The following is a 26696-nucleotide window of genomic DNA, read 5'->3' on the forward strand; positions in this document are numbered from 1 at the left end:
TACCATTGCGCCACCAAAGTAACGCAATATAGTCCTGACAGTTGGAAAAATAAACTTGTTTTTGTGAATGCTGTGAACAATCAAAGCAAGGATAAAGGGTTTTGCTTTCATCTTTCGTCGAGAAACTTTCGTTCACCATTGCATTGTCTATCTTAAACAAAACAAAAAAACAAAAATAAAATTTATTTTAGGGCGTTTATTAAACACATTGTGGAAGCACAATATATTGGAGTGGGCGAACCACAGTGAATAAGTTGGGACCTCCGTTACAGAACTCTCACGAAAATTTCAAATTTAGTGGAAATCATATACCTAAAAAATATAAACACGGGCTATTAGGATGGTGTTAATAAGATAGATCTTGACAGGCCCAAAAAATAAAGAGACTAATGGTACGCTCTTCTACCGACTACTGTGCCAAAGTCTGGTTTCGCGGCGCCATATTGTTTTTCGTGTCTAGACTCTAGATGCCTGCGCTGGCCACATCAACGACAAATCTGTAGTTTTAGCAGGAATTCTGCCAACCGAGCTTCGTACAAAAAGCTGTACTATTTCTGCCTTGTTTACTACAAAAAACCTGAACACATGCTCCCTTACAGCCTCCTGGCTTCTCACAACATAGGACACTGGCAACACAAATCACAACATTCATTTCACTGGAGCTGCTAAACGAATCTAATGAGCTGCATGGCACCGGTGTGTCTCGATGGGCAGGTCACAAATGGAAGCTTGTGTGGCGAGGAAGCAGTTTCCGATTCCAAGCGCTCATTAGTGTCGTCTTCAGCTCGACACTAGCTGGAATGCAATTTTCTGGACTTTCCTGTGTCAAGCTTAATCTCTTTTTTCGCCCGTCAATGCACATATATCTTGACACAGAAGATCAGAACACATCATAACATCCTGCAACATTTACCGTCATCCGAATGGGTTTTAAAGTCGGACAGCTGTCGACGAATCTATCAATTTAAATAGATGATCTTCTGAACTATCCTGCTCATACGAAGAAGAATCCCAGTTTACAGAACTGAAAGTACAAAACGTGTAATATCAATTTTCCTTAGCGACTCAACGCACCCAGGAAGATTCTATACTATATGCTGCTATGCTTGCAGTATAAAAGTCATTAGGATAATTTTGAAGCAGAAAGTATGAAGTAATCCGTCCTGTGATTTCTATATGAGTGTGCCGTGTTCACTTGTCTGCATGGACGCTTCAGGACTGATCCCAGTTATGAAATTATGTTTATCTTAATCAAACTGGTGTTGATTATACTTCATGCAACGTAATGAGCATACATATGTTTGTTGACTCGGTGTTGCTAATGTCGTGACATGCCACAACGATGTTGGTTGTTGAAATAACCTAGTCGTCTCACGTACTTACAAAAACTTTTGATAACTATTAGCTGGTGATGTTATTACATCATTCCGATGGTACAAGGGTTTCCAAAAAAATTCAGTTACAGACCTGTGTGTGAAATATTGTCTTTCAATCAGCCATGACATTGAACTTTGACGCGCCCAGAAACATTTATAGATGGACTTCTGTCGTCACACACACAACATCTAAATATATTCTGCATCTAAAAAAAGCTCAAACGCTGCTTTGTGATGTTTTCGCGGTATTGGTTGGACGTGAACCTAAACGAATGCTTTTAAAGGCAAAATGCGGAAGTTGGGGCTTTTGCGAGACTCAAAGGGAAATTCAGCCAAAGGGGGCGTGACCCTGTAAGACGCAGTTTACTGCTGGGCTATGTTTATCTGCTGAACTATGACTTTAAATAAGAACCCCGCATTTGCACCAGATTTGCTGCGTAGAAGTTGTGAACTGACAGAAATGATGTGTGGCAGTGATGACGTTGTCGAGCAGCTCTGTGACGTAATAACGACAAACGATGACGCTGTGCCTGAGTTGTGGGACATGGACAAGTTAGGGGGAGGGTTGGAGAAAAAAATTAGAAAAAGAATTGAAGAAATTGTGCAGGAGAAGAAAATAAAACTAACGTTTTCCAAGCTCACTTACAAATCGCTGGATGTTTCTGGTACGAACGGAAACTTACTAGTTCGGCAAATCATCGCTGTTTTTAGCGACAAAAAAAATTACAAACCTGGCATGTGTATCGTGTTGACGGTGGATAACGAACCGGATGCAGCGATTGTCGTGGTTAAAGAAGGTCGACTTGAAACCTTTACAGTGCCGAAGAAAACTGATCATCAAAGAGCATTGTGGGACAAACTATTTTCAGATAGCAGGTGTGAGGTTTGGAAAGAAAAAGGAAGAACAGAATATGAACCAAACGACCTTGAAACAAAACGCAGAGATTTTGCAGAAAATTTTTCCATACTTTGGAACTCACTATTCGGGAAGATTGATCCACTTTATCGCCATGTTTTCTATGGTTTGGCATCAGAAATGGCAAAACCCAAGTTGAAGTCTCATGTGGATCACGATGTCTACAAGCATAATCCTACTGCTGCGTGCATCAAAATCGCAATTGAAACCGGACAGACAGGTCGTTTGGAGAATGTGTTTGGGGCGCGTACAAAGCGAGTCAGACAGCAGGCACAAAGTGAAGTTGGTCAAGATGTAGTTCACGCATCTGAATTAGTTCCAAAGCACGAACGGCGGCTTCGTGAAGCAAAAGCCTTGATCAGAATGTGAGTTTACACGTTCAAACTGAGATAGAGAAGTATATCTCTTTCAGATGTGGAATGTTAATTTTGGCAAAACCACTCAACGTGTTAGTTTATTACGTTCGTTAACAAATCGTTTGTTTTAGAAATTAGTGTGACTATCTTAATAAGTCATGGCGTTCTCAAAACTTTTTTTACAAACTAGTCTGGCTAATTTTTGCTCATTTTTTTATATCCGGATGTTATCAAAAGTTAAGTGGCAAAATGTGAACGACATTTAGCGGATATTCGGTTAATTATATGCAAACATGTTGGGTGCAAACAACCAGTAACAAAACAAAACGTACTCAAGCGATGACGATGTCGTTGGTAGTAATGAAACTATTTTATGTTTATGTATCTGGAAGACAAAGACGGAGAAAACTTTCCACATGAAGACGTTTCAGCAAAGGTTGAAGAAATAAAGAAGTTTTTCGCCTTAGAAAACTAGTTTCAACTTTAGAAAACTAGGACAACACTGTATATAGTGTGCACTTGTTACATGTTTGTGTTTATCACATATATGATTATGATGTTATAATTCAATTTATTTTGTCACACAACCCGCAAAGTTTCATTTTAAAACAGCACCATTAAGTTATGTTATATGCTAATAGGGCTGTACTAAGCAACATAGTACACCACACCTGTTGAAGGCGTTAACGCCAAAAGGCCAGACTGTAGCGGCCTCTCTCACTACCGTTGTCGTGTGCTTCCATACTACAGCGAACTGGACAGATTGCCTTCTTTCTCTGACGTCTTATGCAGCGTATTCTCACATTGTGTTGTCCTATTACGATGCACCTCGAATAAACACCTCGCTACAAGGCGTACCGTGATTGCGATATGATTGTGCCGTGATCGCTGGTCTGCATTTACGCTTCAGGGTTGGTCCCAGTTATAACTTTAGGTGTATTTAATCCAATAAGCGTGATACAAGTGTCCTGAATATTAACGAATAGCCGTGTCGCATAAGTTTCTGAAGGAAATTTCGCTGTGTGCTGTATTATTGTAATTGTGATTCAAAGTGTAAACAAATTCGTCCTGGTAATCTCAGATCGGGTTCTGGGTAAGGCTTTAATAAAACGGGCTGAAATAGACCTGACTCCACACTTAGCTACACCTGTGTCGCAATTTTGTTGAGTTGCGGCTCTAGAACGGGCTTAATTTGAAGAAAGCAATTGGACCGGGTCAAGTTCGGCTTCGCTTACAGCTCTGTGCGTACTATACATTAAAAACTACGAAGGTCGCCAAAGATGCCAAATGAAACTGTAAAAAACAACGAAAAATTCCCACGCTTTGTACAGAAATATAATGTTGGATTCTTACCAAGATTTCGCTCTTGTGAAAAAGTTCATGACGCTCAGCTAAGTATTAACTATTTGGTCGATATATTTACCATAAAGTATTGTGGGCCACCTCAGCAACGTAAATCGAATCCCTTACATGTGACGTAACACATTCCTTTTTATTCATTTACCGAAGCCGTGGCGTAACACCAGAACAAAGAGCATCGGTGAGAATTTGATCAGTGAAATCTCGTCTTACGTTCATCCATAACATACAACGTTGCTGGACGCGTCAGGGACATGTTGGTTGTAAACATTTTTCACACTAGAATTTGCTGCAATATTTAATCATTATTAAAGCCGATAATGGACAAATAACGCAAATCTAACCAGTGATATGAAATTGATAGTAATGACCTTACTGTGTCAACGTAGAACTCAAAACCCCTTGCATTGTGACGTAGCGCGTTTAGGTTTACCACCCGAAGGGGAAACGAAAGTCTGCAAACGGGGAATGCCCCCTTTCAATGATATGGCGCAATCTGCTTGTATATATGAACTGGAAAATTCAATATGAAGCGGATTTGTTTTCGAATCGCTTCCCAACAAGACTTCAACTGACAGATATGACGTGTAGTATTGATGACGCCGTTGAGCAGTTTTGTGACGTAATAACGACCAGCGATGACGTTATGCCTGACTTGTGGGATATGGAAAGGTTAGGGGGAGAGTTGGAAGAAAAAATTGTCGCCAGAACTCGAATAATCAAAGTGAATTTAAGAAAGCAAATAACATTTTCCAAGCCAACTTACAAATCGCTTGAAGTTTCTGGTTCGAACGGAAACTTACTTATTCGACAAATCATTTCGTTTTTTGGCGACAAAGAAATCTACAAACCTGGCATGTGTATCGTGTTGACCTTAGATAACAAGCCAGATGCAGTGATTGTTGTGTTCACTGAAGGTCGGGTGGAACCTATAACTTTGCCAAAAAAGACTGAGGAAGATAGAATGTACTGGGATAAAATATTTTCAGACAGCAGATGGAGAAATCAAGGGCTATCGAGTCATGAACCACTTGACCTTGAAACAAAGCGCAAAGATTTTGCAGAAGTTTTTCCAAAGCTCTGGAACTTATCACTGGAGAAAATTGACCCAGTTTATCGCCATATCTTCTATGCTTTGGCTCTCGAAATGGCAAAACCGAAGATGCCGTTTTTTGGGGACTGTCGCTACCAGCATATTCCTGCTGCCGCTTGCATTAAAATTGCGCTCGAAACTGGTCAAACTGGTCGTTTGGAATGGATTTTTGGTTCGCGACGAGTGCATGATGGACCAGCAAAAAGCGAAGCCGATCAGGATTTAGTTGACAACAACGATTTGATTTTGAAATACGAACAGCGACTCAGTGAAGCAAAGTCTATGATCAAAACGTGAGTCAAAACATTCGGTTTGAGACATAAAGCCCTGACCCAAATTTTGTCAACATTTTAGAAGTTTGGAGTTAGCTCAACAAGCTTTGTTGATTGGTTTGAGTTCTGTGAAGATTGTATACTCGTAAATAAAATATATACCTAACGTTAAAATAAAATAGTCCGTAAACTTGTTCAGTTCTAATTTCCAAATATAGAACATAACATTTGTCACACAATGCCGAGTTGGTGGGAAGAAACTGTAAAGTAATCAAATGATTTTATGTCCAGGTATCTTGGAAACAAAGATGACTTTCCTCGGGCGAACGTCACAGCGAAGTTTAAGGAAATGAAAAACTTCTTCGCTTTGGAAAACTGATAGCAACCTTATATATCGTATGCACTTGTTCTGTATTTGCTTTTACCACTGTATGATTGTTGTATTTTTAAACGTGATTTTATAATACACGATGTATCGATTGTGACGAGATGTACTTCCCGACTCCATGCGCTCTTTAGTGTCATCAGCTCATGATCACCACCTGGAAAGCATTTCCCTAGAAACCTAGACCTACCTGGGTCAAGCTCAATCGTCTTCGCACCGGCATTTGCATTTTCGCTCAACTTTGCACAGGTCGACATTGTGCAGAGGAGCAGGCCGCATAGTAACAATCTGGCCTATTTACCCCCAACCGTATAAGTCTTAAGTAGAGTTGTAAACGGTCCTGAAATTGGAGCCCGAACCCGAAAGTAGAAGTTCGATGGTGCAGGGATTTCAAAAACTGCAGTTACAGACTTGTGTGAGAAATATTGTCTTTCAATCAGCCGTGACATTGAACTTTGACGCGCCCAGAAACATTTATAGATGGACTCACCCACAACATCTAAATAGATTCTGCATCTAAAAAAAGCTCAAACGCTGCTTTGTAATGTTTTCGCGGTATTGGTTGGACGTGCTCCAGAACGAATTCTTAAAAGGCAAATTGCGGAAGTTAGGGTTTTCGCGAGACGGAAAGGGAAAGTCAGCCAAAGGGGGCGTGACCCTGTATGGCACAATTTACTGTTGGGCCGTGTTCATCTTGACTATGACTTCAAATAAAAAGCCGCATTTGCACCAGATTTGCCGCGAACAGGTCATGAACTGACAATCATGACGTGTAGCATTGATGACGCTGCCGAGAAGTTTTGTGACGTAATATCGATGAACGATATCGTAATTCCTGAGTTGTGGGATATGGATAAGTTGGGGGGAGCTTTGGAGGACAAAATTATGGACAGAATTCGAATCCTAAGGGAAAACGAAAGAAACAAATAGCATTTTGCAAGCCAACTTACAAATCGTTCGCGGTTTCTGGTATGAACGGAAACTTGCTCGTTCGGCAAATCATTGCTATTTTTAGCGACAAAAAATGTACGAACCTGGCATGTGTATCGTATTGATGGTGGATAACGAACCGGATGCAGTGATTGTCGTGTTCAATGAAGGCCGACCTGAAACCTTTACCGCACCGAAGAAAACTGAGCATCAAAGAGCAATGTGGAATAAAATATTTGCAGACAGCATGTGTGATGTGTGGAGGGAAAAAGGAAGAACAGAATATGAGTCAAACGACCTTGAAACAAGACGCAAAGATTTTGCAGAAACGTTTTCCAAAGATTGGAACTCTCCATTCGGGGAAATTGACCCACTTTATCGCTACATTTTCTTTGGCTTGGCAACAGAAATGGCAAAACCCAAATTGAAGTCTCATGTGGATCACGATGTCTACAAGCATATTCCTACTGCTGCGTGCATCAAAATCGCAATTGAAACCGGACAGACAGGTCGTTTGGAGAATGTGTTTGGGGCTCGTACAAAGCGAGTCAGACAGCAGGCACAAAGTGAAGTTGGTCAAGATGTAGTTCACGCATCTGAATTAGTTCCAAAGCACGAACGGCGGCTTCGTGAAGCAAAAGCCTTGATCAGAATGTGAGTTTACACGTTCAAACTGAGACAGAGAAGTATATCTCTTTTAGAGGCTAAATGTAAATTTTGGCAAAACACTCAACGTGTTAGTTTATTACTTTCGTTAACAAATCGTTAGTTTAGAAATTAGTGTGACTATCTTAATAAGTTATGGCGTCCTCAAAACTTTTTTTTACAAACCAGTCTGGCTAATTTTTGCTCATTTTTTTATATCCGGACATTATCGAAAGTTAGTGCCAAAATATGAACGCGTTTAGCGGATATTCGGTTAATTATTTACAAACATATTCGGTGCAAATAACCAGTAACAAAACAAAACGTTTTGAAGCGATAACGATGTCGTTGGTAGCAACCAAATTATTTCATGTTTAGGTTTCTCGGAGACAAAGATGGGGAAACCTTTTCACATGAGAACGTTTCAGCGAAGGTTCAAGAAGTGAAGCAGTTTTTTGCCTTGGAAAACTAGCGGCAACTTGCCAATGGAATAACATCGTATATCGTGTGCGCTTACTTTATGTTTGTGTTTAACATAATACAATTATGTTGCTATATTTCAAAACTAATTTGGTAATAAACGATTATGATCTTTATGACATTTAGTTTGATTCTGTTTGAATAAGAACGACTGATGATGCCGTTATCGGTGAAATATATATCGTTAAACAACATTTGTTGACTAATTCTGATTAGAAAGCACTGTCAAATACTTCGTCAATTATTCTTACATGATCTTTATGACGCTAAGTTAATATTAACTCTTGGTCGATATTTATTATAAAGTGTTGCGGGCCACCTCAGCAACGTAAATCAAATCGCTTACACATGACGCAACACATTCATCTTTACTCTTTATCTATTACTGAAGCCGTGGCGTAACACGAGAACAAAGGGCATGGGTGGGAATTTGATCAGTGAAATATCGTTTATCCATAACATATCACGTTGCTGGACGCGTCAGGGACATGTTGGTTGTAAACTTTCTTCACACTAGAAGTTGTTGCAATATTTAATCATTATTAAAGCCGAAAATGGACAACTAACGCAAACCTAACCAGTGATGATAATTAAGTATTGACCCCCACTGTGTCAACGTAGAATCCACGCGCGTCCTGTTGTGACGTATATCGTGATCAGGTTTAACGCGCACAGGGGAAACAAAAGTCAGCTAATGGGGGATTCCTCTTTGCGACAGTGTGACTCAATCTGCTTGTACAAGTAAACCGGGACCTTCAATAAAAAGCGCAGTTCGTATCTGGATTACTTCACAACAAGACCAAAACTGACAGCCATGACGTGTAGTATTGACGACGCTGTTGAGAAGTTTTGTGACGTAATAACGACAAACGATGACGTTGTGCCTGAGTTGTGGGGTATGGACAAGTTAGGTGGAGAGTTGGAGGACAAAATTATGGACAGAATACGAATCCTAAGGGAAAAGAGAAAGAAGCAAATAATGTTTTCCAAGCCAACTTACAAAACGTTCGAGGTTTCTAGTTCAAATGGAAACTTACTTATTCGGCAAATCATTGCTGTTTTTAGCGACAAAGAAATCTACACACCTGGCATGTGTATCGTGTTGACTTTAGATAACAAGCCAGATGCAGCGATTGTCGTGTTCAGTAAAGGTCGGGTAGAGCCTATAACTTTGCCGAAGAAAACTGAGCAAGATAGAGCAATGTGGGATAAAATGTTCTCAGATAGCATGTGTGAGGTGTGGAGGGAAAACGAAATAGCTGGGTTTGACTCAGTTAATCTCGAAGCCAAACGCAGAGATTTCGCAGAAACTTTTTCCGAACTTTGGAGGTTACCATTCGGGAAAATTGATCCACTTTATCGCCATGTCTTCTATGGCTTGGCATCAGAAATGGCAAAACCCAAATTAAAGTCTCATTTGGATCACGATGACATTAAGCACATTCCTACTGCTGCTTGCATCAAAATTGCGATTGAAATCGGTCAGACAGGTCGTTTGGAGTTGGTTTTCGGGTCACGTAAAAAAACCGAAGCCAGTCAGGATTCGCTTGGTAACATCGAATTTGTTCCCAAACACAAACTACGACTCAATGAGGCAAAAGCTATAATCAAAACGTGAGTATAAAAGTTCAGTTTGCGATAAAAAGGCACTTTTTCATCATTATACATTTTATGTGAATAAAATTTATGTCAAAAATTAAAAAAAAACAATTTTAGGGTATTGTCGAATTATTCTTTTAGAACTTATATTATACCAAGCTGATTTGCAGAGACTAAAAATAATCAATTTGTTTTGTTGGTTTAGTTATCTCGGAGACAAGGATGACTTACCCCTGACAACAGTTACAGAAAAGATTGAAGAAATCAAAATATTTTTTGCCTTAAACATCTAATGGCAACATCTATAGTGAATGTTTTTTATATTTTTGTTTCTACCAGCAAATGATTGTAAATTCAAATTTATTTGTGGCAGAATTTCAGTTTGTCAACAGTAACGCAAGTTAAAGGTATCGTTGCGAAATGGTTTATGCGAAAAGTTAAACTTGCGTATGACACAATTTGGTAATGATTGACTATATAACATGATCCAGTAGTTTTTTTTAAACTTTTTGTGTGTGATGTGTAAAAAAACAAATGCAAAAACTAAAGCAACTGTGGTTTGGTTTTATCTTTGATTACACCAAGCTGACAAGCATCTCCCTGGTAAAAGATGTTATACCTCACTGCAATACGTAGCTGTGTAATGTTTCATCCCAGGCGGAAAATTATCCCCGAATCATACACGTAATATACAAGTTCATGGTTGTATCAACTACGATTTTCTGGTGACAATCATAGATATATAGGGTTGTTATACACGGAAAGTTTACATCGGATCATACAAGATGACAAGATAAGTTCTTACGTGATTTTCTGAGAATATACTCGCACAAACCGTACCAATACCTGCGCTTTTCTAATGTTAAACTATGAAAAACCTATCGAGACAGGCCTTGGATAAAGTTCGACTGGGATTTCCAGCTCGGAGGAAAGCGACAGCCTGTTTGTCTCAGCGTTTTTTTTTACACTAGGACAGGGGTCGCCAACCTTTACCACTCAAAGAGCCATTCGAACCAGTTTCATATAGCAAATAAAACACTAGGAGCCACAAATCGTAACGAAATATGAAATGCAACTTAATCAGCGTTTTTTACGACATTAAACTTTTTGTTGTTAGCTAGTTTATAATTGCATATTATTGGGCACGTTGGTAAACCAGCCTTATCACAGTAAATGCAAATTAATCTCCGCACGTGGCGTTAAATGTTCCGTTTTCTTCAGACGCTAATTTTTATTTCTTTGTTTAGTACGTTTGTTTCATAACAATTTTAAACAGGTATTGTTGCGTGGGCACACACACTGCAAACCAAAACAGTATTTAACAACTTGCGCGCTGTCAGTTTGCTTCTTTTAGTTTCATGATAAGCGCGGCTGTGGCTAATTACTAGAAGCGGTTACGCTATATTTTCGATTTTATTCCGGCATAATCGTCACAGATTTTGAAATGAAATGTTTTAAACATTTGGTAATTTTAAAACCTGAGCCGCATTAGAGGTATCAAAGAGCCGCATGCGGCTCCGGAGCCGCGGGTTGGCGACCCCTGCACTAGGAGAAAGTACGAAAGCGTTTCGTCATGTTTATAGTAATGACACATGGAGTTTAACCGATTTTTCGAACCCTGGCGTAACTTGTATTTACATAAAGAAGAAATTGCACCGGACTTGACAATAAAACCTCACTCAGCTGCGAGATTCGGTAAAACACAGGGGCAGTCTCATCAAGTACGGTGTAGCTGCAGCGCGTTTAGCCGTAATCCACCAATTGTGACCTTCACTTTTTTGCGCTCAATACCGTTTTAAACGTTGTGCAGCTATTTCCGGCTTGGTGATTGTTTTAGTGCATTTGTGTCGCTATTTTTTTAACAAGCGAAAAAGTGTAACACATCATAATGCAAGGAAGCCTTAAGTTGTATTCTGCTAACTAGGTCGTTGTTTGACGTCACTTTGCTGATGGCAACAGTGGTTACTGATTGTACGATGCCCGTCCATTTAAGTTAAATCAAACGTTGGTGGTTGCAGTTTCTCGATCGGCAGGAACAACACAAAACGAAAAAACGCCATCGTAGCACGAGCACCACTTAGCGGCCAAAGTTAAAACATTGCGATCAAAAATAAACGAAATAAATGTTTTAATATTGATATTTACGGCATATGGGCCAAAAATTGCCACAATTACATTTACCGGAAGTGGTCGCCGGGGCAATGAAAGTAGATACTGAAAAAAATCAAATTGAACTAATTTGGACTTGAAACTCGATTTTTTGACCTTCATGTTAACAATGAAAACATTACAATTTGCGGCATATATTTCTATGTGAAAAAACTGACAACACTTGCTGGTTTGTTTCCTCACAAAGCATCTTTAACAAACAGTGATTGTCTGTTTCCAGTTGAGACGGAAACAAGTCGTTGTGTGGTTTAGCATTCGTTAGTATATGTGCATACATTTCAGTAGAAGTGGATTTTTATTTTATTGTCCAGACTTTAGATCAACGACCTTGACCTGACCTTGTCACAACAGTGATTGTATTGCAGACATCGAAACTATGCCAGTTTGAATCCGAACTTGGAAATAATAAACAAAGGCTATAACTTTTCTCTGTTTTGGGGGAATCTAGCTTTACAAAACGTAAACGAGAGATCAGTTACAGATTGTCGCAAACTGTTGTATACAAGTGTTAGGCACAGGGAATACGTTGAGATCCACAAAGCATCATAAGGCAAAGAGATGGAGCGGTGTGCCACCTTGCGGATATGGATTGAAATGTAATAACTGATTGAAGAATGGAAACCTTCAAGAAAATGTTTTGCTATTGAATTAAGCCGTGTGTGGCTAAAATAGTTTTACATTGAAATCTGGGTTTCATTTAAACCAGCATTAGTATACCTGCTTATCATTTAGGTTAAACGCTTTTTTCCTTTGCCTTTACAAAATTCCACGATATCCTCCAAGTTGGGTTACTTCAAAGTGTTTAATATACTTTTTACACAATGGTTGCTTTTTCAACTGACCGATTGTTATAATCGTTAAATCATTGTGTTTTAAACGATTATTTAATTCAACCAGACAAGAAGAATCAGCGAACTGAGATTTTTAGACAACAAGTTTTGTAAACAGGAAGGCACTCTCTATTTCACTCTGGTTTGAAGGATTGAAAAAAGAAGAGCAAGAGCATCAGAGCTCCTCCTCATTCTCCTGACTCCACACTCTCTCTTAATTAACTTTCAACAAACCTCGATGTGACGCAAAATCATTTGGCAGTCGTCCAGGAGCAGTTCAAACTGACCTTCATTTGTAACTGAACGTATTTTGCCTTGCCAGCAGCTTTTGGTGTCATCTTAGCGTGTGGAAAATTTTAACATTAGATTGTGTTCTTGAAAATCAAAGTGGTGCATTAGACGTTTTTGGATTTGGAAAGATTTCAAAGACAAAATGTCAATGTTATCACATCTGGTGAGTCTATATTTTGCTTTTTGTACTTGATTTGCAACAAACTGTGCAGCAATGTGTTTGTTATATTTCGTGTATGATAAAAATGCATCTTACTTCTTAGCGACGTTTTCTAAATACTTGTAATTATTTCCCCTTTTCCACGATGAGAAGTCTATGAAAATCATATCTAAATTTGTACATTATTAAAAAGAAGGTTTGAAAACTTAGTGCGATACCAAAAGAAGGATTGTTTTGTTACAGAAAGACTTGGAAAACGAAGAAGACTTGATAAATTACATTTTGGCTGTGGAACAAGAATCCATGAAACAAATACCACAAAAGTAAGAAGTAAATTCACGATACAAACTACTTGTAATACCCCATGTCATTTAGTTTGAATCCAACTTGGTAAGTACGAATCAATTCGAATCCTTTAAGAAAGACCAAATATTGCAATTTCGTTCAAACAATATATAGGTTGCACAAGTTTTTGAGCAATTCCAATTATTTGCTAAGTGTGCTGTTGTTAACGTGCGACTTTGGGTTTGTGCCAGGAGTGAACACAATTTTGGATTTGTAATAAATCTTTTACAGTGCAAAATATTCAAAGTCTAATCTAGCCTGCGATGGAATTCGAACCCACGACAGGAGTCTTTCAGGGACATCAAACATTGCATAATTTGACAAGAACAGCTACATTATGTGTATTCAGGTCGGAAAACGCATCCAAATGGCAAGCTACAACGACCTCGCTAACAAATCCATTCGATGCCGCATTCGATCAAGTTCAAATGCAATGTGCAGCGGATGAGGGGATTGAACTTGACCTTCAACCTGACAATGGTGCGAGAATTTAAATGGATCAAAAAATACCAGGGAAGTTGTGGCAATGAAAGTTAGGGCAGGAGTTGTAAGCGCAAAGTGTTCGAAGCTAGTTTGAGAGGTCTGCTAAATCGTATTGCTGCGTCAGCGCATTCGCTTGATCCGACTTTCCTTGAACACACGTGACCGATGGCGCAATAGTCATGACGTCATTCTCGATGTGGTGTTGTTATAAATTAGACTTATTAAGTTGAATCTTGTTGATTCCTATATTTGTGATGCAGACACACAAGTGATGAATTCAACCACAACAAGTAATGAATTTGATCAATCCTTGGAGCTCTTTACTTTGGACAGTGAGTTTTTCAACCACGTGTTCGGTTCCCAACCCGAGACATGCTGTGTTAATCTCAACTTTGAGGCGGCTTATAGGGAATTTAAAAGTTTAGACGAACAGAACCACGACTACAGGTTAAACTTGTTTCATGTGACAGGACCTTATTATGAAAAGGTTTATGCTAGGAGCTCAATATTTTTACCTGATGGTTAACCTCCACATTTTGTGTAGTTCATTTCGAAATGCTGACACCGAACACGAGGCGTCGCCACGCGTAGTGGAGTTACAACCATCAAACTCTGCAATACAACCACAATACAGCCACAACCAAGTACTTGAACCCAGCCAGGATCAACACAATGTTCGTCAACAACAGTTTCAAACAGTGGTTTGGCAGCAACAACCACAATTCCAGCATAATTATCAATTACTGATTCCCTTGAACGTTTGCAACGAAACTTTCAACTTTCAACAACTGACAGGTATCTTAAACTATGTTGCCACAAAACTAGTGCTAATATGTATTCACTATTGGATCAGCCCTGGAGCGTTTATGTCGACCAGCGATTAAGGCATAATTACATATAAATCATATGACACCAGGTCTATTGAAGGCGTTATACCGAATCAAGTCGGAAAATAAGGGTTGCGGTGGGACTCGAACCCACTATTGGAGATCATCAGGGACTGAAAATAACGACTTCACTGGGCCTGACGTATATGATACAAAACGACTTGTGATGAAAATGGTTTTATTCAACAGCATCTGTTGACCCGAGTTGCCAGTTCATAAGTCACGTGATCACATCGGAACAAATTCTACTCGGCCCTGTTCGAACTTCCGTTCTACCAACCGGGAACATCGCCCCTATTGCGAGGTATAACTGATACAAACAACGACAAAATAACACAAGGTTAAAGTCGACCGAAAAAGCCAGAGAAAATACCATCGCATTGACTGTGAATTGTTCAACGCTAAAAATCATTGCAAAAATCATTGCAATTATGAAGTTAATTGTAAAATTTACGAACAGATTTTTTCCGGATGTGAACAAATCACACCGCGCCAAATGTGCAGCTGAGATACAAAGACGAAAGAAGCTTGTAAAAGTGAAAAACAATCCCAGTCGTACTTCTAAGCGTTCCGACAAACTACAATTACGTCAATACTCCAAGGTTTTCTGTGTATTATTCCACAATAATGTTATCTAGTTACACACTGGTTGATATGTTAAATTTAAACATGTTTCAGTACAGTGGTTCTCAAGTCGATTTACTCGACTATTTCACATACTATTTGTCTCTATTGAGGTTTTTCACGATTACGGATTCTTGTTTACTCAATTCGACCTTTTCAAAGCCGAAATTAGTACCGAATTTAAACACGAGTGGGCCATTAACACTTTTTAGGGGGCCACATGACTTACAGAGTTACTTGAAGGGGCCACGAGGCCCAAATGTTACTTTTAGGGGCCCACGATCCACGAAAGGTTAAGAACCACTGTTTTAGCACAACAGTTCTTTACTATTTGCAGGGATTGTTAATAACAATAGCGCAACAAAGTTTTTTTTAGCAACTTTTGTCTTTATCGTACCTTATTTTGATCCAATGGTGCTGTAATATTAGGACAAAATATTTTCTCAAAACTGCTCCTCAATTCAGACTTTCGTTAAGTTGCATGCGATACCTTTTTTCACAAGACATCTGATGATTTTTTTTGTTTCTTTCTTCACAAGAAGGATTTAGCAATTTTTGTGAATAAATTAAACGTCCTAAAACTAGCGTTTTTCGTGAAACAACTTGCTGTGTAGGTAATACAAAACTTTATTTGTTAATTTCAATTATTGCCCTGTCATATTTAGACCACAGATTCTAAAGAAACTTCTCCAATCAATTTCTCCCAAAGTCAGCCTTCTTTAAGCAAGATTCCTCTTTCGACTGCCAAAACGACAATCGTATTTCCAGAGGTTGGCAATTCACCTCGTGTGAGAAAGAAAATAAAAGCCAAAATCGCAAAGTTGAAAAACCAAAATACATCGATCACAGTAATATCTGGTGGGTAATTTTTACAGGGACTTAATGGCTTAGGAACACTACACACGGAATTGAAACGTAGTTTAATCATAAACATTACTGCCACAGAACTGGTGTATAAAGACCTGCACTGATGACAACAGAGATTGTTGAAACGTCTATTCTTTATATGCCAGTTCTTGGGCAGTTGTGTTCATGATTAAATCAATGGCTTGGTTTTTATTTTTATTCTAGGTGGGCGGGCAACGCCTGAATATGTTAAACAAAAGGGTTAAACCCCTCGCAACAAAAGGTTAAACGCACACGAGCTGCCTGCTTCAAATCAAGTCCGTTGCATCATTTTTTGGACTTGGACGACTTCAACTTAGTTCATCTTTCTTCAATTTTACTGGACTGGGCGATGCCATTTAAAGTTTTGCTCAGAAAAACATGAGTGGATGAGGCCGGGTTCGAACCCCCCAACCTTGTGAACAGAAATCAGTCGCGATATTGCAACCAGATTAAGACACGGACTTATTAAACTTTTTTGTTCTATGCAAAATAAATAAGTGTTTCATGAATTTTTTCCTTACATGTTTCTTTCCGTTACAGTTTAAAGTTGCTTTTAGTTTCATCCGATGAGCCGAAGGAACATGTCCGTTTTACAATTTTCAACGGAGAAATAACGCCATCTTGCTCTCATTCGGTTTCATCAAAGTAAAAGGTAAATGACGTCATTACTGACCTACAGTCGGCGACGTTATTCGGTTAATTCAACTTCCAACGTCTGATAATTATGCGTCAAGAATTTTGAAAGTCAGTGACTGATATAATCCCAGCTCGTTAATTGGTAAATGAAGACAATATTAAATTTTATGTCAGTAGGTTAAAGTTCATAAAAAAATTTCATTCTTTCGTTCGTACGATTTTGTAATGTTTGTATTTTGTCTTGTTAGCATCATCAGTATATTATTTAAACAAAGATGACCTTTATGACGTTTTTTGCAGAATATATTTCAACATTTTACATTCTTCGATTTTCGATTCCATAAGTTGAATATTTGACCAAAAGATGATTTGCAAAAGTTTATCTTCAAAAACTGAACCTGCCCTTAAAGTCTCTTCATGTTATTAATTTCAAGATGTGCCTAGTGTTTACTGATAAATAAATTACGAAATCTGTGTTTGTTTGTTAAATTGTTTCATTTTTATCCTTTGTGCTCGGTGGGCGGGCAAGGCTTGAATGCGTTAAGCTCCCAATCAGTAGTAGTTGGTGACTTCAATTTAGGTCATACTCTTCGAATTTGGCTGAACTGGGGCAATGCTATTTTTTGCTAAGTCCATCCATTTTTATGTTCGCTTGGTGCTGGTGACCACAATTTAGTTCAAACTATAAAGTTTCACTAGAAAAGCAATCCCGCTTAAGTTTCTTGTTCTGAGATATAGACGTGGCCGAGACGGTACAAGTGTGTTTTACTCTTTGTAAAGTGGATTTCAAACATCACACAATAACAATGTTTGTGTCCGAGAAAACTTAACGTTGAATATTTACATTCTACACTTATTAGTAAGCGAACGCATACATACACGAGGGATGTTCAACAAGGCGAATGCGGTTATACATGGTGAAGGTTTTTACTCTATGGGAGCAAAAATGACTTTTACCATAATAATGAATACTTGGGTATGTCTCCTAAAAGTAAATGTATCTTGGTTTTGTTTTACATTGAAACATATCGACCAATGGATTTACTTGTGAGCAAATCTTCCGAAAAGCTTGAATACATTTTAGCCCAGACTTTGCAACAAACACGTTTCTTTAACCTAGGGAACATACAACACAAGTGACCTCTCTTCCATGCACGTACGGTTCACAAGGAACATTGTAGCCACAATCCATTTCCACAACAAACAGATAAGCACCATGTTGGTTTCCCTTTGTTCCCGGAATTACTTGTGGCGTGTCGTCTACACAAAGATGACTGGATGAGTGCTTGGTTGTGGGGTGGGAGCCAGTCATTATATATCCGGTGTATTCGATCGTCCAACCTTCCGGACAAGTTTCACGACTTGGAATCATCAGCTGAAAATCATAAAGATAAAAAATAGAAAGAACTCACAACGTTTGAAACATATGGTTGTGGTGTCGTGAGGGTGTTGTCAAAAGGTTCAAGTCATGGTTGTCAAATCAAAATTAGCGGACTTAATTACATCACTAGAGTTTCACAACTAAGCACAAAGTTGCCATCGTGGTTGTCGTTCAAACGTTTTTGGCAAAACAATTGTCATCAATTGTGAATAACGTTCAACTTCAAAGGCAAATTTCTTCTTAGATCCGGTCCTTGTTAGTTCTGTGCAATTATTTTGCATTCAGTTTTTATGTAAACGACTTTATTCGGAAATGAAATGACACTTTCTTTGAGTTTTTCGCACGAAATATAATGATCTCCATTTTGTAAAAAGGCAGTACACCTTCGCTGGGCTTTGTACCAAGCAAACAGCACAAGGAACTCCTTGATATTGAAGAGCCTCTTCTTCAATGAAAGATAAATCGAAAAGCGAATATCTACTCGATCCGTCTCTGTACTCTGCTCCGTAAATGTAAGCAGGTCCTGTCGAGTAAAAGTGGAAGAGTAAACGGAGGCGCTACAGGTTAAGAATATGTTATTGTGCAAAAAGCGAAACACAAAAACTTTCTACTTCTTGTAATACATGTCCGTACGTAGTCATGCTTGTTTTCAATCAATGGTGTTAACCTGTTAATCCATCTATGTAATGTCCTTGGGTGTACGTCACGTTATGATGTAAGCACAAGAAATCAGACCCGCCTCCGACGTAGTTGTAGTAAGATCCACCAGTATAACCTGCACAAAAGTACTTTGTCATCCTGTAGTTTGAACTTTAAGTGCAGAAGTATTTTACCATGGTAAACCAAACTTGTTCCAGTCTTGCTCGGGCAATCATATCTTCCCCAACGTACGTAAGTTGTACCTGATAGTAATGGAAATGTTTCGGTTAATATTATGAAAATTCAAGATAGGTTAGTCAAAACGTCAGAAGCCTGCGACTTCGGGATCATATGAGGCTCTTTGATCCCTCTGAAGAGGCTCAGTTTGGAAAACAATTATTGAGTAATTAATTAATATCACTGGTGATGACATGAGCATGTGGCGAAAAAATTTATTGTTGTTAAAGCATGTCGTTTTTTAAGCCTTTTTGAGCCGTTATTTTCCTTATAAATTAATAAGCATTTAAAAAAAATGAATGTTTAATTATTTTTAAATATGCAACTTTAAAACTTAAATTTTAAAAAAGAGTTTGTTCAGCTCTCAGTGTTTTGGTTCGTGTGTAAAATAAGCCCAAATGGTACTTTGTGTGGTAAAGGTTGGGTCAGTTATACAAAGGACTACAAAACCCGGTTCGTTTATTTCTTAATCTTTGTCAGCAACAATAACGACAGAAAAATGTCGGGTAGTCACATAAATCTTTACCTGTTCCAAATGTTGCTGACACTGGCAAATCTTCCTCCTGCTAAAAAAGCGATCAGCATAAACCAACAATGACTTTCAATTTCACATTCCTTACTCACCGATGATCTTTTATGACGAACTTGTTGCAGTTGTTGACGGTTTCCACCCAAATCTGCTCCAGCAGCTCCAGGTTTAGTTTCCTCTAGTAACTGCTCGAAGCTAAACAACAAAACATGGCGGCATAAACATTAAGGCAACATTTTAAATGCTGTAGTTAAATAAGGATATTTTAAGATATACGGCATCATCACGTCAATAAAAAACTAGGGTAAATGTAATTTTAAAATTTGCAAAGAAGAAAACAAGAAGACAAATTTCAGAAACTTAAAATAAAAGATAAAACATTAACGCCAACTTACTGTCTGAGTTGAACGATTGCTCTGTGCACAAAACTACCGACACATAATGCCACAACTAGGAGAGAAATTGTCCCCAACAACAGAGGTTTGCTTGAAATCTTACCAACCGAACTTCTGTAGTTTTGCAGACGCATGTTTTCTTGCCAAGACACACAAGGAATGATTGCAACTTCAAGAAGTTTGCAGCTTCAAGACATGTTCAACTTTTTGGGTTTGTGATTGATGATGATGTAATATCACGATGTCATTAACTTAATCGATCATATGACAAAGTTTGAATTAACTTTTCACGATGAGATTTTCTTAAAGGAAAACCCAGCATGTGGGAAAACATATTTTGTGTCAAACAAATTTATTTCGATGGTATACCAAGTCCCATGGTGTAACTTGAACCAAGTTTAATATAAGTAAGAATGTTGTGTGTCAATATTTTTGTTGAGGTTACTAATCAAGTTATTGTACTAAAGAGTTCATAAAGATTTTATTCTTAATTCTTAATTTCATTGAAATTCGCAATTTTGGAAAGATCTTGAAATCGCCACTTTGCGGATTTTTTTTCTTTTTTAACTTTTTTTTTAATTTTACCGATTTCTAAATCATTTTACATGTTTTGCGGTCTCACTTTAATAATGACCGAAAGATTGACGCTTTTAATGACTTCATTTGCATTAACAATGGATTCTTAGGGAGAGGAAACGACTGCTGGCGAAAAATGCGACATATCATCAGTATTCCGATTGTGCTGGCAAATGGTTTGACTTTTTTCTTTCATTTTACTTCTCATACTTAACTTGTGCAGCAAAACTAAACAACTGGAATTATCTTCCAAAAACAAACATTTTAAAATAAAGTTAACAACTAAACTGTACGCAAGTTTTCAAGTGCGTTTTTTGACAATTTAGACTCTTTTAGTATACCTTGCATTGATTTTCTGAAGAAAAACTACTTAGAATATTTTTACAAATTATGATTTGAACCTGGGTTTATAAACATGCTTGTATGCTGACTCGAATCAACTCTGATTTTGAATAAAATATCTTTGGTTAAAATATTCTTGAAACATTTATCCGCGAGATAGCGCTATAGCCTCGCCAGTGCACGTTTCCAGAACTGTTAAAAATGCAGGAAAAAATGATGCAGAGTGTAAGTTCAGGCCCGAATCAATCACGTTTTATTGAAACTTAAGCCCGAACCTAAAACCTGACCCGTGAAGCCCCGCCGGTCTTGCAAATGTGGCTCTTTATGTTTTTGATTCCCTTGTACCAGTGATTCTCAAAATCGATGTTTCGAAATTCACAGTTTATAAACGTTTCAAATGCAGCATATTTAAACACTATCATTATTCAACACAATCATTCTATTGTCGAGAATAATTGCGTACAACGGTAATTGTTTATTGTATTGTGTCTCATACGTCAGAATCAGAAAGCTTTTTGCAGCTGTTTAGATTCTTGTTGTTTGTTGATATACTGCATTCTTATTTTAATTCCTTTTTTTGCGGCTCGTACACACTTGAAAAAAACTACCTTTGTCCCTGACAATAAAAATGGTTGAGAACCACTGCCTTAAATGGTCCTGTGTTGTTAAACAATGAAAACTCATTGCAATCGTGAAGTTAAATGTAAACTCACGAACAGATTTTAGTCGGATGCGAGCAAATCACATCGCGCCAAAAGTTTAGCAGAGATACAAAAACGGAAAAAAAGGCTGTAATAGTAAAAAAACAAACCGAGTTGGACTTCTAAGAGTTCCAACAAAGTACAATTACGCAACTTCTTCAAGATTCTATGTGTGTTGTTTCACAATAGTGTTATTTAGCCACACACAATTGATTGGTATGTAAAATTTAAACATTGATCAGTTGACAATTGCACAACAAAGACGTTTTTGCTACTTTTGTCCATAGTGCGGTTCTTTGTTTGATATTTAACAATTGTGTTAATCTAATTTTAATACCCACAATGGTTGATATGTTTAATTTAAACATTTTTCATTTGCAGATCTATACCACTTTTAGTGATTTTTATGACAACAGCACAACAAATTGGGTTTAAGAAGTTTGCTTTTTTTGTCTATGGAGCTTGATTAACAACATACATCATGCTTCACAAAATGCCACCTGGCATCAGACATTGTCAACATTTGTGAAACTTTTGGTCACAAAGTGTCTGCTAATTTTCTTCATCAGTTTGTTTCTCGCAATAGAAGGGTTCAGCAATGTTTTGAGTGTGAGAAAAACGCCCAAAAAACAATGTTGTCCCAGAAACCTTTAAAAATTAAATGTGTTTGTTCTTATTGATGTCCTGCCATGTTCAGGCGACCGATTGCATGAAAACTTCTCCAAACAATTTCTCTCAAAGTCAGCCTTCTTCAAGTAAGATTCCTCTTTCGACTGCCAAAACGACAATCGTATTTCCAGAGGTTGGCAATTCACTTCGTGTGACGAAGAAAATAAAAGCCAAAATCGCAAGGTTAGAATCTGAAGAAACACCAAAGCAGACTGATCACAGTAACATCTGGGTTGTTTTTATGTAGCAACATAAAGGATTGGTTTCATTTTTGCCCTCGATGGGCAGGCAACGCCTAAATTCGACCGTGCTGCCTGCTTCGATTCAAGTCTGTTGGTGTTAATTAGACTTGAAACTTGACTTTAGTTTAGCTCCAAACGTTAAACCCTTACTTGACTTGGGCCACTTGAAGTTATTGCAAAGGAAAACAGTTATTGCTACATTGGTGTGTCCTTGTTCGAACTCTCAACCTTCCCATCAGAAGACGGTCGCGATATTGCAGCCAGATTAAGACACGAATTTATTAAACTTTCAGCTAAAAGTAGTTTTCAGAATATGCTTCGACATTTATCATTCTTCGATTTTTCGATTCTATCAGTTGGAAAGATTGACCAAAACAAGATTCGCAAACATTTATCTCCAACCCTTCCTTTAATTCTCTTCATGTCATTCATTTCAGCTGTCTCTAGTGTTTACTGATAAATAAATAAAAACTTTGGAATAATTGATCTGGTAAAATCCGTTTCTTGATATTATTACAAAATCTGAGTTAGTTTTTTGTTTCTTTTTTATCCTTTGTGCTCGGTGGACGGGCAAGGCTTGAATGCTCCCAATGAGTCCGCCGTCGAGCTGCCTGTTTTATTGCAAGTCCGTTAAATTCATTTTTATGTGATTATTTCTATTTTGGGAGTTTGGTGACTTTAATTTAGTTCATACTTTCCGATTTTACTGAACTGGGACAATTCTATTTTTGCTAAGTCCGTCAAATATTTTTGTTTATTTCTTATGTTCGCTTGAAACTGGTGACTATAATTTAGTTCTAACTTTCTTGTTCAGAGAGACAGACGTGGCCGAGATGGTACAACTGTGTTTTACTCTTTGTAAGTAAATTTCAAACATTACACAATGACAATATTTGTGTCCGAGAAATCTTAACGTTGAATATTTACTTTCTACACGAGAAAAAAATTCAACAAGGCATATATACAGGGTGAAGGTTGTTACTTAATGCGAGCAAAAGTGACTTTTAACATAATCATGAATACTTGGTGATGTTGCTTAGAAGTAAATGTGTCTTGGTTATTTTTTTACAATGAAACAATTTGACCAATTGGATTTATATGGGAGCAAAACTTCCAAAAAGCTTGAATACATTTTACCACAGACTTTCCAACAAACATTCTCTGAATAATGTGCAAGTTTCTCTAACCTAGCGAACATACAACGCAAGTGACCTCTCTTCCTTGCACGTACGGTTCACAAGGAACATTAAAGCCACAAGCGATTTCGGCAACAAACAGATAAGCACCATGTTGGTTTCCCTTTGTTCCCGGAATTACTTGTGGTGTTCTGTCAACACAAAGATGACTGGATGAGTGCTTCACTGTGTTGTGGGAGCCGGTCATTATATATCCGGTGTATTCGATCGTCCAACCTTCCGGGCAAGTTTCACGGTTCGGAATCATCAGCTGAAAATCATAAAGGGAAAAAAATCTCAACGTTTAAACATATGGCTGTAATGTTGTGGTCAAAAGATTGCCAAATCAAAATTGGCGGACTTTGTTGCGCCGCTTTAGTTTCAAAACTAAGAACAAAATTGCCATCGTGGTTGTAATTTAAACATTTCGGCAAAACAATTGTCGTCAACAATGAGTAACGTTCAAGTTCATTGGCAAGTTTGTTCTTAGTTTAGCTTATTTTCACTCCAGTGTCATGTATCTGACTTTAGTTTTAATGGAAACGACTTATTTCTAAAATAAATTAATAAGTTACTTTATCTTGGTTTTCACAAGGAAGATAATGAAACTCAAGTTATAACATGGCAGTGCACCTTCGCTGGGCTTTGCACCAAGCAAACAGCACAGGGTACTCCTTGATATTGAAGAGTTTCCTCCTCGATTGAAGATAAATCGAAAAGCGAGTAACTACTCGACCCGTCTCTGTACTCTGCTCCGTAAATGTAAGCAGGTCCTGTCGAGTAAAAGTGGAAGAGTAAACGAAGGCGCTACAGGTTAAGAATATGTTATTGTGCAAAAAGCGAAACACAAAAACTTTCTACTTCTTGTAATACATGTCCGTACGTAGTCATGCTTGTTTTCAATCAAATCAATTAACCTGTTAATCCATCAATGTAATGTCCTTGGGTGTACGTCACATTATAATGTAAGCACAAGAAATCAGATCCACCTCCGACGTGACTGTAGTAAGATCCACCAGTATAACCTGCACAAAAGTACTTTGTCATCCTCTAGTTCGTACTTTACAGTGCAGAAGTACTTTACCATGGTAAACCAAACTTGTTCCAGTCTTGATCGGGCAATCATATCTTCCCCAACGAACGTAAGTTGTACCTGATTGAAATGGAAATGTTTCGGTTAATTTTATAAAAATCTAAGATAGGTTAGTCAAAACGTCAGAAACCTGCGACTTCGGAGTCATATAAGGCTCTTTGATTCCTCTGATGCGACTCAGTTTGGAAAGTAATTAATGAGTAATTAATTGATATCACTGATGATGGCATAAGCATTTGCAGAAACGTTTGATTATTGTTAAAGCATGTCGTTTTTTAAGTCTATTTGGGAAGTTATTTTCTCATTTATTAATGGGCATATTAATAAAATGTATTTTTCAATTATTTTTAATATGTAACTCTAAAACTTAAATTTTAAAAGGGAGTTTGTTTGGCACCCACTGTTTTGTTTTGTGTGTAAAACTAGTCCAAAAGCTCTTTAAGTGGTAAAGGCTGGAATCAGTTACACAAAGGAATACTCAATACGGTTCGTTTATTTCATAGTGTTTGCACGCAGAATAAGGACAGCAAAACAAAGTTGGGTCAAAATTTACAAAAATACCTGTTCCAAATGTTCCTGACACTGGCAAGTCTTCCTCCTGCTAGAAAAGCGATCAGCATAAACCAACAATGACTTTCAGTTTCATATTTCTTACTTACCGATGATCTTTTATGACGAACTTGTTGCAATTGTTGGCGGTTTCCACCCAAATCTGCTCCAGCAGCTCCAAATTTATTTTCCTCTAGTAACTGCTCGAAACTAATGAACAAAACATTAGGGCATAAACATTTTAAAGGCCGATTTTAAATGCTCGAGTTGAAATAAGCATATTTTAAGATATACAGCATCATCACGTCAACAAAAATTTTGTGGGTAAATGTGTTCCCAAAATTTGCCAAGAGAAAAAACAAGAAGAAAATTTTTAGAAACTTACAAAAAATATAAAACATTAACGCCAACTTACTGCCTGAGTTGAACGATTGTTCTGTGCACAAAACTTCCAACGCATAATGTTACAACTAGGAGTGAAAATGTCCCCAACAACAGAGGTTTGCTTGAAATCTTACGAACCGAACTTCTGTAGTTTTGCAGACGCATGTTTTCTTGCCAAGACACACAAGGAAATGATTGCAGCTTCAAGAAATTTGCAGCTTCAAGACATGTTCAACTTTTTGAGTTTGTGATTGATGATAATGCAATATCAAAATGTCATTAACTTAATCGATCATATGACAAAGTTTCAATTAACTTTTCACAATGAAATTTTCTTTAAAGGAAAACCCAATATGTGGGAAAATGCATTTTATCTCAAACAAATTGATTTCGATGGTATACAACCTGAGGTGAGATTTAATTTTTTTGTCAGCTGGTTCTATCACAAAAGTCATATTTTTCAGCCGGTTTTGTTGCAAAAAGTCCATTGACAGTAACGAGTATAATGCTAACCGGTTCGCTGATCTCACAAAATGTCGTGTTACTGTTCTATAGAAACCGGCTAAATCCCACCATTGTGATATACCAAGTCCTGTGGTGTAACTTCAACCAAGTTTTAATATAAATAAGAATGTTATGTTTCAATATTTTTGTTCAGGTTATTATTAAAGTTATTGTATCAAAGGATGCATTAAAGACGTCATCTTAAAAATCGCCATTTAATTCTTCTATTTATCTTGAAATTTGCCAATTTAGAAAGATCTTGGAATCGCCACTTTGCGGGAATATTTTTTTTTTCAACAATTTTGCTGATTCACAATTTTTTTCACTGTTTTTGCGGTCTCACTTTAATAATGACCGAAAGATTAACGTTTTAATGACTTCATTTGCATTAACAATGGGTTCTTAGGGAGAGGAAACGACCGCTGGCAACTCACTGCGACATTTCATTAGTGTTCTGATTCTGCTGCTGGCAAATAGTTTGACTTTTTTCTTTCATTTCACTTCCTATACTTAACTTGTGCAGCAAAACTTAACAACTGGTATTTTCTTTCACAAA

The 26696-nt window shown here is 37.7% G+C and overlaps 3 protein-coding genes and 1 long non-coding RNA gene across 4 annotated transcripts; 2 read left to right on the plus strand and 2 right to left on the minus strand.

Annotated features, from left to right (window-relative positions):
- The first annotated feature begins 2330 nt into the window (after positions 1 to 2330).
- Positions 2331 to 3770, plus strand: LOC145233420 (uncharacterized). The gene is made up of 2 exons (XR_013861091.1): positions 2331 to 2657; positions 3041 to 3770. It is a non-coding gene; the product is annotated as an uncharacterized LOC145233420 (long non-coding RNA).
- A 3011-nt stretch (positions 3771 to 6781) lies between these two features.
- LOC145232651 (uncharacterized) lies at positions 6782 to 7931 on the plus strand. The gene is made up of 2 exons (XM_080097315.1): positions 6782 to 7341; positions 7711 to 7931. Exons 1-2 carry the CDS (start codon positions 6782 to 6784, stop codon positions 7802 to 7804), a joined length of 654 nt encoding a protein of 217 aa, XP_079953441.1. The 3' UTR covers positions 7805 to 7931.
- A 9904-nt stretch (positions 7932 to 17835) lies between these two features.
- On the minus strand, positions 17836 to 20039 carry LOC145232652 (uncharacterized). Its single transcript, XM_080097316.1, has 7 exons — positions 19906 to 20039; positions 19606 to 19705; positions 19508 to 19547; positions 18939 to 19007; positions 18773 to 18880; positions 18489 to 18628; positions 17836 to 18099 (listed from the first exon to the last, which is right to left on the minus strand). Exons 1-7 carry the CDS (start codon positions 20037 to 20039, stop codon positions 17836 to 17838), a joined length of 855 nt encoding a protein of 284 aa, XP_079953442.1.
- Positions 20040 to 23617: 3578 nt separating this feature from the next.
- On the minus strand, positions 23618 to 25801 carry LOC145232654 (uncharacterized). The gene is made up of 7 exons (XM_080097318.1): positions 25668 to 25801; positions 25363 to 25462; positions 25265 to 25304; positions 24695 to 24763; positions 24528 to 24635; positions 24244 to 24383; positions 23618 to 23881 (listed from the first exon to the last, which is right to left on the minus strand). Exons 1-7 carry the CDS (start codon positions 25799 to 25801, stop codon positions 23618 to 23620), a joined length of 855 nt encoding a protein of 284 aa, XP_079953444.1.
- Positions 25802 to 26696: the final 895 nt, after the last annotated feature.

Source organism: Phallusia mammillata, chromosome 6 (genome assembly GCF_965637545.1).
Source record: "Phallusia mammillata chromosome 6, kaPhaMamm4.hap1.1, whole genome shotgun sequence".
NCBI classification, from domain to species: domain Eukaryota; kingdom Metazoa; phylum Chordata; class Ascidiacea; order Phlebobranchia; family Ascidiidae; genus Phallusia; species Phallusia mammillata.

Bases quoted from the DNA above. Each gene is read 5' to 3' on its own strand.
- LOC145232651 (XM_080097315.1), top strand. From the start codon at position 6,782: ATGTACGAACCTGGCATGTGTATCGTATTGATGGTGGATAACGAACCG. The intron at 7,342-7,710 runs GTGAGTTTACAC...TTTCATGTTTAG, and splicing joins GCAAAAGCCTTGATCAGAAT to GTTTCTCGGAGACAAAGATG.
- LOC145232652 (XM_080097316.1), bottom strand. From the start codon at position 20,039: ATGCGTCTGCAAAACTACAGAAGTTCGGTTGGTAAGATTTCAAGCAAA. The intron at 18,629-18,772 runs GTTAACACCATT...TTTACTCGACAG, and splicing joins TTACATAGATGGATTAACAG to GACCTGCTTACATTTACGGA. The intron at 18,100-18,488 runs GTGTACTGCCTT...TATGATTTTCAG, and splicing joins TGGTACAAAGCCCAGCGAAG to CTGATGATTCCAAGTCGTGA.
- LOC145232654 (XM_080097318.1), bottom strand. From the start codon at position 25,801: ATGCGTCTGCAAAACTACAGAAGTTCGGTTCGTAAGATTTCAAGCAAA. The intron at 24,384-24,527 runs GTTAATTGATTT...TTTACTCGACAG, and splicing joins TTACATTGATGGATTAACAG to GACCTGCTTACATTTACGGA. The intron at 23,882-24,243 runs GTGCACTGCCAT...TATGATTTTCAG, and splicing joins TGGTGCAAAGCCCAGCGAAG to CTGATGATTCCGAACCGTGA.